The sequence below is a fragment of the Lontra canadensis genome, unplaced genomic scaffold, assembly GCF_010015895.1.
Source record: "Lontra canadensis isolate GAN:19392208 unplaced genomic scaffold, GSC_riverotter_1.0 scaffold27, whole genome shotgun sequence".
Lineage (NCBI taxonomy): Eukaryota > Metazoa > Chordata > Mammalia > Carnivora > Mustelidae > Lontra > Lontra canadensis.
In genome coordinates, this window is record NW_022631021.1 from 16,183,309 (window position 1) to 16,196,309 (window position 13,001).

The 13,001-nt window shown below is 37.3% G+C and overlaps 1 protein-coding gene across 3 annotated transcripts in view; it reads left to right on the forward strand.

Moving 5' to 3' along the window:
* COL21A1 (collagen type XXI alpha 1 chain) overlaps positions 1-12,630 on the forward strand; it is a 177,976-nt gene extending 165,346 nt beyond the window's left edge. For all 3 annotated transcript variants that reach the window (XM_032864499.1, XM_032864501.1, XM_032864500.1), the window contains 8 exons: positions 917-952; positions 3,812-3,856; positions 7,205-7,237; positions 7,796-7,942; positions 8,032-8,086; positions 8,584-8,784; positions 9,566-9,643; positions 11,365-12,630. In XM_032864499.1, the coding sequence (XP_032720390.1) occupies positions 917-952; positions 3,812-3,856; positions 7,205-7,237; positions 7,796-7,942; positions 8,032-8,086; positions 8,584-8,784; positions 9,566-9,643; positions 11,365-11,552 (783 nt within the window). In that variant the 3' untranslated portion in view covers positions 11,553-12,630. The remainder of the gene's footprint in view (positions 1-916; positions 953-3,811; positions 3,857-7,204; positions 7,238-7,795; positions 7,943-8,031; positions 8,087-8,583; positions 8,785-9,565; positions 9,644-11,364) is intronic.
* The last annotated feature ends 371 nt before the right edge of the window (positions 12,631-13,001 follow it).

The following is a 13,001-nucleotide window of genomic DNA, read 5'->3' on the forward strand; positions in this document are numbered from 1 at the left end:
TTTTATTTATTTATTTGACAGAGATAGCAAGTAGGCAAAGAAGCAGGCAGAGAGAGAGGAGGTAGCAGGCTCCCTGCTGAGCAGACAGCTGGATGTGGGGCTTGATCCCAGGACCCTGGGATCATGACCTGAGCCAAAGGCAGAGGCTTTAAACCCACTGAGCCACCTAGGTGCCCCAAAAGTTGCCCTTTTAAAGATCACCTATATATTGTTTGCTGTAAACACAAAACTCTCTGTGTTTAGAGAGCATGGTAAGGTAGAAAAGAAATTTGGAAACAGTGTCCAAGTTCATCTCAGGGCAAGTGCTTATCTTCCTTGATTTGCAGATTCATTATAGTCATTCATATTCATATTCATGTCCTTGTAAGAACCAGAGCATTGAAGGAGTTGGTCAGGAATGTCTCTTCTAGCTGAAAAATCCTAGGAACGTTTTTATCCTGAAATATGGATTATTTCCCCCAAAATTCATTTTTGAAGCATGTTTTCTAAAATACCATTTTAACATTATGTTCTACTTCACTGTATCCTACAAATGCATGGCTACTACTGGCTCAATGGAAGATTTTCACTTTGATTTCATAAAACTACAGTTGTCAAAATGAGTTTTCTCATGTTTGTTTACCGTCAGATGGTGATTGATAAAGAAAAGTTGTCTTATTCCTGGTAAAATAGAAATTGTAGTCAATTTTCCTCTTAAATGTAAAAGCACAAGACAGAGTTCATTTAGAACATCATTTTGACGTAATATGATTTTACTCTCTTTCCAAATACTGTTTTGGACTCAGCTTCTGCTTATATAGCACTTGTGGAATTTATATGAGACCAAATATTTTTTTTCCCCCCTGTGGAAAAATGTTTATTTGAAAGGATACAGGAAATCCTGGATTATGATAGATACTTAACTGCCTTTTTGCAGGGGGACAAAGGAAATCAAGGTGAAAGAGGCATTCAGGTATGTTGCTGGCTTTTTTATTTTTGCTTGGCAATAAAATCAAGGCTTTGCTCTTTTTAGTTCTTACGTGGCTTTTCCAGCTCCTTCCAGTTTTGCCATCAGTCTCTAATTGTTAAGTCCCAGCTCTCTTCTTGTCTTCTAAACTGGTCAATGTCAAATCTCATTTTAAGATTCTTCTCCACTCCAGTGTTGTAGAAAACTTGGGAACCAGATGGTTCAACAAGACAGATACAGATTTTACTACATACTTCTAATATCTTTATATATTTATGGAAAGCATGTATGTTTCCAGAAATGATTTGAAATGGATTATGACAAAAATAAATTTGATAAGAAACCATTAACACTAATTATAAGACATGTTCAAACTAACCGATGGAAGGAGAATTATACCAAAAAATGAAATCAGGCTGAGGACATCTAATGATTTAGAAGGACGTTTCATTTGGGAGTCTTAGAAACAAAGGTGAAGAGCTCTAGAATTTCTGGAGGTATAGGAAATTACAAATTGAAGTAAGAGTGGAATTAGAATCTATTAAGTTTAGAGTCTCAAAAATTGCTTTTCTACTGTTGATTCCATTTGTTTTACTTGAGATATTTAAGCATTATTATGATTCTTTAAATTAATTTTGAAATGAGGAGTGAGGTGAATTTTAAGGAAGTATCTGTGAGCTCTAGACCCACGTATTCCAATTTCCTTCTTCGTACCGAGTCTGGATGTCTCATGTGCACGTCAGTGTGTCCAAAACAGAACTTGTCACCTTTCCCCATAAACCATCTCCTACTCTGTTCTTTGTCATAGTAATTGTTAGCATTATGTAATAACCCAAGGAGAAAGTCTAGAAAGTTATCTTAAAACTCATTCTCTTCTCTGGTCACCTGCAGTTTCGCTTCTAAGTCTGTCTGGAACTTGGGCCCTTCTTCCTATTCACAGTGTCCTGATCATTTCTTGTCATGGGTCTCAAATTACCGCAGTGTCCTCCTCCCTGTTCCCCTTGAGTGCACTCTCCTCTCTTCCTCCCATGCTCCCACCAGCATGCAATAAGGAAGCGACAGACCCACTCAGGAATTCTTCCGTGGTGTCCCACATGTTTCAAGATAAAGTCTGTCCTGGAAAATCCTTCCTTGTTTGACTAACTCTTTTTGGTTACTTATGGTAGAGTTATTTTCCCCACCCTGTAGGACCCCTTTTTCTCAGATACACCTTTCTGTTCTGGTGGTATCCAGCCCAGATGTTTCAGTATGCATTTTCATCAATCTTGATTTAATGGCTTATCTTTCCCACCACACAGTAAGCAACTTGAAGGTAACCATATCTTTGTTTCAGTGTCTCTATGGGATAGCAAATAGGTGTCATTCAATAAGTGTTGGGAGTCCACTTAAGTAAATTAATGAATAAATCACGATGCAAAAGTGATTCAAAATTTAAGTCACTAGATCATTGATTATATTATCTAGGTATTGGTTTTCCTATAAATTGCTAATTATCTTGTCCAACATAGGGATGAAGTAGGGCTTTAGGGGCTAGGACCATGCATTATATATGATGGACATCCAAAAATATTTATTAAATGGACAAATGTGTTTATGTCTTTACTATTTTTCCTCTCTTCTTATTTTTCCTGACTTAAATGTCTTCATGAAAAATGTTTTTATGGTACTTCTTTTGTTGAAGTATAACTGGCATATAACAGTATATGGTTGACCCTTATACAATGTCAGCTTGAACTCCCCAGTTCCACTTATATGCAGTTTTTTTCAGTAAATATGGTACAGTATCAAAAATGTATTTTGCTTCTTTATGACTTTCTTAACATTTACTTTTCTCTAGATTATTTATGAGAATATAGAATATATTACATATAACATACAAAATATGGGTTAATTGATAGTTTATATTGTAAGTAAGGCTCCTAGTCAACCATGATCTATTAGTAGTTAAATCTGGGGGAAGTCAAAAGTTATATACTGATTTTGGACTTTGAGGGAGGTTGGTGCCCTCAACGTCTGTGTTGTTCAAGAGTCAACTATATTGTAGTTGTACAAATTTGTTATGCATAATTTCTTCAGAATTTGTATACACTGTGAAACAATCACCACAATAAGTCTAGTTACCATCTATCACCGTACATAATTAGAAATTTTTTTCTTTTGAGGAGAACTTTTAAGAATCACTCTCTTAGCAACTTCAAATATACAGTATTACCATACTACCACTGTAGTAACCATTTCTATACACCCATCCCCTGGACCTCTTTATTTTATAACAGGAAGTTTATATCTTTTGACCCCCTTCACCTATTTTACCCACCCCCTATTCCTAGTTTCTGGAAACTATTCTATCTACGATCTTAAGTTTTTTTGTTTGGTTTGTTTGATTTTGTTAGACTCCACATATAAGTGAAATCATACAATATTTGTCTTTCTCTGACTTATTTCACTTAGAGTCATGCCCTCGAGTTCCATCCATGTTGTCTGTCACAAATGGCAAGATTCCATTTTTCAAAATGTATGAGTAATATTCCACTTTTATAGTGTATTTTAATTTTTAAAAATTCCTTTAAAGATGTCTTCTTGTCTTTGCATGTGTATAGCTAGCCCTGAACATGGTTATGTCACTGAAATTAATCAAATGTCCACAGCCATTGGATTTTTAAATTATTTTCATGTTGTTAATGTGAGGGTTGACTCTTTTTTCTTCCTCTGAGAGACTAACTTCTTTCTTACATCATTTATATATTTGCGTCATTGCTTTGGTGACATTTCTTCTTCACCATAGGTTAATACATTGCTTGTGTCTTATATGTGGTGGTATTATATGTGTGCAAGCTAATCGGTAATTTTTATTAAATTTTAAAGGGCCAAAAGGGAGAAAATGGAAGACAGGGGATCCAAGGGCAACAGGTATTTTTGTTTTCTCTGATGGTCAATGAAGTAATGAATCACATAACTGGATGGTGTTGGGAGGGGGTTACCTGCACATGGAAAAGAGAGGGAAGAAGGGCAGATACAGCATGCATTCTAAGCACCTGAGGAAGAAAACATCAGGTGGTGGTAGTGATAATGGGTTATTTTAATCTTTTGCCTTACGTTTTCATTTTTCTACACTGTGAAACTTCCTTTCCCATGCTTTCTTTCTGGTCAAATAAATGGCTGAAGGTAGGCACCTATATCTTAGAATAGTTATTGGCCAAAGGCAGCCATACAGTGGCAGTATCTCCTTATCTGCTGATCAGTCTTGTTTTTTTTTTTTTTTTTTTTTTTCTTGAAACGTGAGTAGGTGAAGCCTATTAGGTGTGGAGAAATGTAATTGTTTCCCTCTTATGTGTTCAGAGATAGAATTTACTACACTAGAGATTCATTAAATGCTATCTTGTGGGACTGTGTTATGGAATAGATTCATAATAAAATTGTTTTGCTTCTTCCCTGACTAAACTCTCCTCATTAAGTAGTGTTGCAGTGAGATTGCCGTATGACCTGCAAGTTTAGTCAGAGCTGAACTGGACCAAAAGAGGCATGCAAGTGATTTGTACCTAATGTAGCTTGTGTGCTGCTTCTTTGCCAATAATTAAGCTCAGATCCAACTTGGTCCACCCTTGGAAGGGCAGACTGTACAGGGAGTCCCTTGGTGGGGTAGACCTCTTTCAAACGTGACCTTCAAGAGAGATTCAGTAATTATACTGGTTCTGGAGAGAGGGGGATAAAACCGTGAGTGATGTCTTTGAGGACAGGGGTCTCTCTGTCCCTCACCTGGAGAAATCTGTGAGACCATAGGGGTGAGGTCTGAAAGCATATGGTCAAAAGGTTGTTTATAATAGAGGGTGGAGGGTCAGTGCTGGTATTAGGAAAAGTTGAGAATTTAGAAGCTAACACGAAGAGCAAAAGTAACTAAAATGAGAAATGGCCCGAGTTTGCCTGCATACAAGTATATTCAGTAAATTGTGTCTTTTAATTTTAGTGCTCCTCCGCTTGACTCCAGTACTCTTGATGACACAGCCAGCCCTGTCCCCATTCTTCTCACTGGCAGCACACACCGACCCCCTTGATTTCCCTAAGTTAATCACACAAATATATAAACAGCTGTTCTCATAGGAGGACCTTCACTTCATGCATTCAACCTCTGCAACCCCGGCCTTACCCCCAAATTCTTAAAATAACTGTCTGAAAAGAAGGCTATTTCCTGTGGAGTCTGAGCTCACAACCTTGCCAAGTCACTGGCTTACACAGTGCCCTTAACGTGTTTTTTTTCCCCCACACTTCTCAAGGAAAATAATGATCAGCTCCCCAGGCAGGGTTTGAGTTCCCTAGAAAGCCTCTGCCCTAAATTTGTCAGATGCTGCATTTTTCACCACCAGGAACTCTGAGCCCTTAGGGAGCACCTGGGGGTCAAAGCAACTATTGCTTGTCAGCAGCTGAATAGTTGTCCCAAGCTCTTTAAATAAACAGTCCTAGTTTACCTGTCATCCTACCAAGGGCTGCAAGTGTGTGATTTCTTGGCCTTCGTGTTATGTTTCACTCATGAAATCATCCTGGTGGATTCTCAGATGACAGCTGTTTTCAGTTTCAGCTCTAATTCAGTTCTAGTCCTGAGAACTTAACTCCTCTGTCTTTCCTCTTATATGAGCTCTAGTTGTAGGCTTATGTCTGATAGGGAACACCCCTGCCTTTCTTCAGAAACCTTAATATTTAAAAAATAGTCTTACAGTATTTTACTCGCTAATATATTTTTGTATGAAAACTTAGTGTTTTTATGCTCTCATTTTAATTTGAGAATCGTCCTTTCTCTGTGCCATACACGAATTTTACCTAACTTATCTTCCCTTTTGTCTAATCTGGGTATCCATGTCCAAGAAACCTAGAGATGATGCCAAATAAATATTCAAACTCAAAATTCATAATGTGAAGTGTTTTGCACTAAATTTTGTGTTGAATTTTGGAATACCAGTTGCTAATTATAAAGTTGAATCATGAAATCCTGCCGTGTGCATACAAGCTTTACCCTGATCCCCGAACTGGTACTGGGTGAGTGTATGAGGAATTTCAAAAATGGGAAGTTTTAATGCCTTTCCTGAAAGTTCTTATCACCTGTAATTTGTCATTGCAATGAATACATGAGAGATGAGTGGGAAATAATTTAATATAGCCATCCAGAGGCACTCAATGATTTTAATGGTGAGTGAATTCCCTGTGTGGGCTCCCCAGTGTGTGTATCACTTGGGAAAAATACCATTTATACCTCACACTGCTTTTCTAATCTCTGAATTACCACCCGTGAGTGGTTTAGGCATAGGACAGATGAGTATTTTCTTCTTTGTTAATCACTTTGAATGGCATCATTGCTTTAACTCATCTTTTATAAGTAGCACTCAATTGAAATTTAATTTTAAAGACATAAACTTGGGAAAATAGAGTATTTAATCACCCCAATAAAAGACTAAATATATCTTACCTGATTTGAGCTTAATTTCCATTAAAATAGTAGTGTATTTAAAATTCCTAATAGAGGGGCGCCTGGGTGGCTCAGTGGGTTAAGCCGCTGCCTTCAGCTCAGGTCATGATCTCAGGGTCCTGGGATCGAGTCCTGCATCAGGCTCTCTGCTCAGCAGGGAGCCTGCTTCCCTCTCTCTCTCTCTCTCTGCTTGGCTCTCTGTCTACTTGTGATCTCTCTCTGTCAAATAAATAAATAAAATATAAAAAAAAATAAAATTCAGAATAGAATTTAAATAGAATTTAACTGGAATCCCTTTCTAACCTACATATTTGAACTGCATGTAAACATACTCATATCTAAGAATGACACAGTTACATAAATTCACATTTTTCTATTATCTAGTTAACATACTGCATTGTCATTAGTCTCCTTTGAAATGGCAAAAAAAAGGTATCAAGAATAATTCTTTCACTGATTCTGTCAGTACTTTTCAAATTAAATACTGACGTTTGGTATTGCCTGGGTGGCTCAGTGGGTTAAGCGTCTACCTTCAGCTCAGATCATGATCTAAGGGTCCTGGGATTGAGTCCCACATTGGGCTCTGTGCTTGGCGGGGAGCCTGCTTCCCCCTCTCTCTCTCTGCCTGCCTCTCTGCCTACTTGTGTGCTCTCTCTCTCTCTCTCTATCAAATAAATAAATAAATCTTTGAAAAAAAAAAAAAACTAAAGTCTAATTAAATATGTAGCAAAAGATGCATGCCACATTTCTAGTAGTATACCTTGCACAGTTATTATAGTTTTTTCTCCTATTAATTTTCAAAGGGAATTCAAGGCCATGAGGGTGCAAAAGGAGAGGTATGTTGTATGCTCTCTTTTCAGTCCTTATTGCTTGAGTTTTCAGTGCTGTATAAATCTAGCTATGGGCATCACAAACAGAAAATGCCTTTCATGTTCTTCAGTTCTTAAATAGTGATTTTTGTAATATGAGGACTCATTGAATTAATTATGAAATATTACATATTTGTGAATGTTAATGTTTCTCCTTCTAGATTAAGAGCTAATTTTTTTTCTGCCTGTATTTCAACAAAGAACACGGTGTTTCTGTATTTGTCTCTCTAGAATAAACTCTTTGGGAACAGGACTGTGTCATGTTTGCTGTTTCCCTGGCACTAGACGTATTACTTACACAATACGCTCAATGAAGAGAGGATATTTGTGGAGTTGGGTAGATGGGTAGATGGGTGGATGGATGGATGAGTAGGCCTTGAATATGACATGAAGTTTCCTTGTATAATGTACATTATATATACATGTATGTATATAGTCATATGCATATCTGTAAGGAAGTCTTTGATGCAATTTTGCCTTCTGAAATATTTAAATAGAACTTTTAAGGATTTCTTCTGATTTTAGAGAGGTGAAAAGGGAGAGCCTGGTGTCAGAGGTGCCACGGGACCAAAAGGAGAGTCTGGGGTGGATGGCCTAATGGGGCCTGTGGGTCCCCAGGGGCAGCGTGGGGAAGCAGGTCCTCAGGGACCTCCAGGACTGGATGGGAAGCCGGTACGTATTCTGCTTCCTCCTTAGTTCTTATGTTTTCATTGCTTTTTACTTGGTATGTACATGTTATAACCCCTAATAATTTGATGCAGGGGAGAGAATTTTCAGAACAGTATATTCGACAAGTTTGCACCGATGTATTAAGAGGTAAGTCTCAAACAGATTTTAATAACTTTAAAATTACTAAAGTGATACAGATTCTTGGTAGAAATTATGAAAGACATAAGTAAGATAAGAAAATAAAGGACATTTGTAAATCCCTGTTTTTGTCTAGGTGAGTATGTTTATGAAGATGAAAGTTATATGTACTCTTTTGTAATCTTTTTAATAAAGCAGTTTATCATTATTTCACCACAAATTAAATTTTCTTTTCTGACATAACTCTGAAAACTTAATTCATAAATACAGATGTCTATAATTTACCAGTTTCTTTTTTGGGGTTTGCTTTCACTTTTCCTTCCCATTTTAAGCAATTGCTACAATAAAATCATGACACAGACCAATGAGTATCTACAGAGTTAAATTCCTAGAAGCAAAATTATTGGTCAACAGATTGGCATCTGTATGTTATAAAAAATGAGTAAAATGTTACTAATACTCATTTGCCATTTAAATATAAGGGGTGGGACTTCTTTGTTTTTAAGCTCAGCTACCAGTCTTACTTCAGAGTGGAAGAATTCAAAGTTGTGATCATTGCCAGTCTCAACACGGTTCCCCTGGCATTCCTGGACCGCCTGGTCCCATAGGCCCAGAGGGTCCTCGAGGATTTCCTGGTTTGCCAGGAAGAGATGGCGTTCCTGGGTTAGTGGGTGCTCCTGGACGTCCAGGTGCCAGAGGATTAAAAGGTACTTCACTTTATGTGCATAAACAAAAGATAAAAAAGGTTATGTTTTGTGTTCATCCTCTAAATTGATTTAATAGGCATGGGTTCATCTTTGTTTTTAGGATGACAAAAAGCTCTTGTATACCTAAGTCTTTAAATAATTTGTCAACTAGTTAAAAAGCACGTTTTCTATTATCTTAAAGCAGTACTCTAAACTAAAGCAAGGTTGAAGTCTGAAGCTTGTGAAACGACAAATTAGAAAACGTTGACATTGTACTTAGAGATTTGGACTGAGTTATTAATAAGAAGGTCTTTAAGTAGTCACAGACACTATTTCCTTTGTTTTGACATCAGTAACTTCTGTTACCTTATTGGAAAGGTTTTTTTCTCTTATAGGAAAAATTATGTTTTGCAACCAAACTTACTAATGGCCCACAACTTACTTCTCTTTGAATGTTTATATGAAATGTCATTTGGTAATATTTTCCTTTTAATCTACTATTATATGAACAATTTAGATGTTCAATCACAGTGATAAATAAACAACTGTGATTAACAGAAAGGGCTAATAATCCCAAACCATTTTCCTTTTTAATATTTAATCCTTGTTACATCTTTCTAGATCAGTGATAATTTTGGAAATTTTTCCTTCCAAAATTGTTTCCCATGAGAAATAAAAAATGGCAAGCTATTTTAAAAGATTTTTCTTTCAATGTGTGTATTAACAGCTTTGAAAGAAATAACCTAGGAGGAAGTGATTTCATAGGAAAAGTAAGCGTGTTCCCGTCTTTGACACTCTGCAGGTCTACCAGGAAGAAATGGGGCAAAGGGGAACCAAGGGTTTGGGTACCCCGGTGATCAAGGTCCTCCTGGTCCCCCAGGTAAGACTTGCTATATGCTCATAAGTGTACCTGCACATTTGGCTTTAAGATAATCATCACCAACCTATGTCAAAAAATTGAAAATCAAGACATTTGTTTACTTTTTTGAATGAATCACATTCAACACATTGAGCTCTAATTCCTAGACTTTTCTTCCTCTGTCATATTCACGACTCACTTGGGATTTTCTCTTGTTTTTCATTTGGCAATCCTTAGAAGATGAGTCCATAGAGTAGTTTTTGACTGGTCTTAGTCACCCATGTGTATCTGGTGTATATCACTGTTCCATCTTTATGATTCTCAAGGAAGCAAAGTAACTGAAACAGTGGACTCTTTAAGTCACTCTCTGCTACTCTGTGATTTAAGTTTGTGAGGCCTCCATTTCCTCATTTGTGAAATGGTGGTGAGATGGTACGTGCATCATGACATTGGAAAATGATCTGAGTTAATACGTGTAGTGTGTTTGGGATAGTGCATAACAATCATGTTTTCAATTAAATGTGTACTATTATTTTCAAAGACTTTATTTATTTGAGAGAGAGAGAGATAGAGAGATAGAGAGAGGTTGAGAGAGCAGACTCCCCGGTGAGCAAGGAGCCTGATGCAGGGCTCGATTGCAGGAGCCTGAAATCATGACCTGAGCCAAAGTCAGACGTTCAACTGACTGAGCCACCCAGGTGGCCCCTGTTATCATTCTAGATGTTATTACCTCAAGAAGCTTTTGGGTGGGTCAAAGGATTCAACAGTCTTTGTGTAAAATACTTGGAAGTATATCCACAGTTGTAGTTAGTGTTAAATAAATGTTTCTTAGTAGTAGCAGCAGGAATAATTACTCATAGAAAGTACCTCAGACCCCTCTGCTCCATTTCAAAAGCTGAATTATTTTGTTCTTTTGAGTCATCAACTTTTTATTTTTTATTTTATTATATATATATATTTTTAAAAGATTTTATTTAGTTGAGAGAGAGAGAGAGAGAGAGAGAGCGCGCACATGAGCACACGGGGTTCAGGGGGCCAAGGGAGAAGCAGACTCTCTGCAGAGCAGGGACCCTGGGATCATGACCTGAGCCCAAGGAAGCTGCTTAACAACTGAGCCACCCAGGCACCCGGAGTCATCAACTTCTTAGAAGGCCAAAACCCTAAGTTCACTCTCCTTCCTTTGAGCATGCTCATTGAACTAATTCCACAGTGGTTCACAAATGAGAGGTGTAACACCTTTGTGTGTCCGTTGATCACAGCTTTTGCATGGTAATTACAATGTATTTAAATGCGGAAACTTAGAAATGTGTCTAATGGAAATAGTCATTTCACTGCAAATATGGCACAAAAGTGACATCAGTAAAGTTTTAGCTTACTGATCTATTCGCTTGCTAATTTATAATAATATTGGCAGAAGATACGCTGGAAGGAAGAAATGGGTTTGGGCAACCCACCAATGGAAATGTTAGAATGTTAGCTCTGTGTCTCAATCAGCAGCATGACTGCTGTATTAATATAGCTTAGCCCAGTTTTATAAAAATTGCTGATTATTTTTGGATAGTTCTTTTCCACATGGAAGGTTTACAGGATTAGCAAAAGAGTCCCTCCTCTTTTCACATATGTGCAAATATGTAAAACTTCAATTTTTTTTTTTTTTTTTGGTTTAAGTTTCTTACAGAATCAGCTCTGTCATCATCAAAAACCAACTCCTCTGTTCATATATTGCTCATGTCCCACCTTAGGTCCAGAGGGCCCTCCTGGAATAAGCAAAGAAGGTCCTCCAGGAGACCCAGGTCTCCCAGGCAAAGATGGAGATCATGGAAAACCCGGAATCCAAGGCCAACCAGGACCTCCAGGCATCTGCGATCCATCACTATGTTTTAGTGTAATTGTCGGAAGAGACCCATTTAGAAAAGGACCAAACTATTAGTGTCTGATGCCTCATTCAGCAACCTAGGCATGGTGCTTTTCTCTTATGGTCTTTTGCATCTCAGGAAGATAACAACAGTAATTCCTTGAAAGAAACTAAAGTACCTCGGTGATTTTATTATTTTTTTTTCTTAAGGAAAACTATATAAAAGGTCACATATACTGATTTTAAAGGCTCTGCAATAATTCAGAGCCTTTAGATTAGTAGCATTAACTAAATCTCAAGGGTTTCTTGTAAGTCCATTTATTTTAATCAAAGTTGAATATTAAAAAACCACCATTGCCTGTTAGCCAGTCAATTTCAGTCACTGTGAAATATTTCACATTCAGCTTCCATGCAGCCGAGTAATTGAGTTCAATTTCATGTCTGTGTGAATTTCATGTTTCATATTTCCTAGCACATGCTTGTCCATTAGCCAAAACACGTGTCTGGTGTTGCTGGAAAGAACATTGGGCTGATACTCAGCTAGGACAGACTGTGTTGCCACACCAGTCATTTACTCCAGTGTCTGTGCTTACTGGGGAGGGACAGTGGACTGACTGGTGGGCATTCAGGGTTTTGAATATCACCTCTGAATGAGGCGAATGTGTTTCTTAAGTTCATTTGCAAATCCTCGAATTATGCTAAGAAAGAGTATTGATTACATTGGGCATGGTCAAAATTGTTGTTAAAAACACGTCAGAAAAAAGTTTCATTGTACCTGGTCAGTATGTTCCAAGGAAATGCAGTTTTCGGAATTCTAAAAAGACTTCATTCTTCACATTTGCTTAGTAATTGGAACGTCTGTTGTATGCCTTCATTTTCCATTTCACTTATTTTATGTGTATGTTGTTATATGTTAACTTTCATTTGTAGCAAAGCTGATGGGAATAAATGCTCTAGTTGAAAGGGAAGGTAACCCCACAGCTCCTAGTATGTCTTGATATTTTTAGCAGACTTTAAAATATTATGGACAGTCTTTGTGTACTGTACTTACTGCTTTTGTAAGGAACATATTTGAGATATTTCATCCTAATCGTGCTCTATATTTTGTTACATGCTTGTTATTCAAAGTACAATAAAGTTTTGTACAGGCCTGCTTGCAGTGATTTCTTTTTTATACATAATTTTAACTGAGAGTTGAGTATAGTATCATGTCCCATGGTCATTTATTCAATAGATATACTTTATTGAATTATTTACTTTATTCTTTACGAACTTGTTCATCTGAAATAAGAACTTAGAAATTCAGTTGCTGTGCTACTCACATAAAGAGGGGCAGAACCTGCTTCCTGGCCTAGGAATGGCTGTTGATCAGTGTTTAGCTTAACTGACATGTCATTCTGCCACTCTGGTGAAGACCTCAGGGGAGACTGATGTTCATAACGTTCAGTAGCAGAGTTAGTGCAAGGCCTGTTTTGTGTTGTTTTGCTTTTGTTGTTGAAATAGAGTTGACACCCAGTCTTCCAT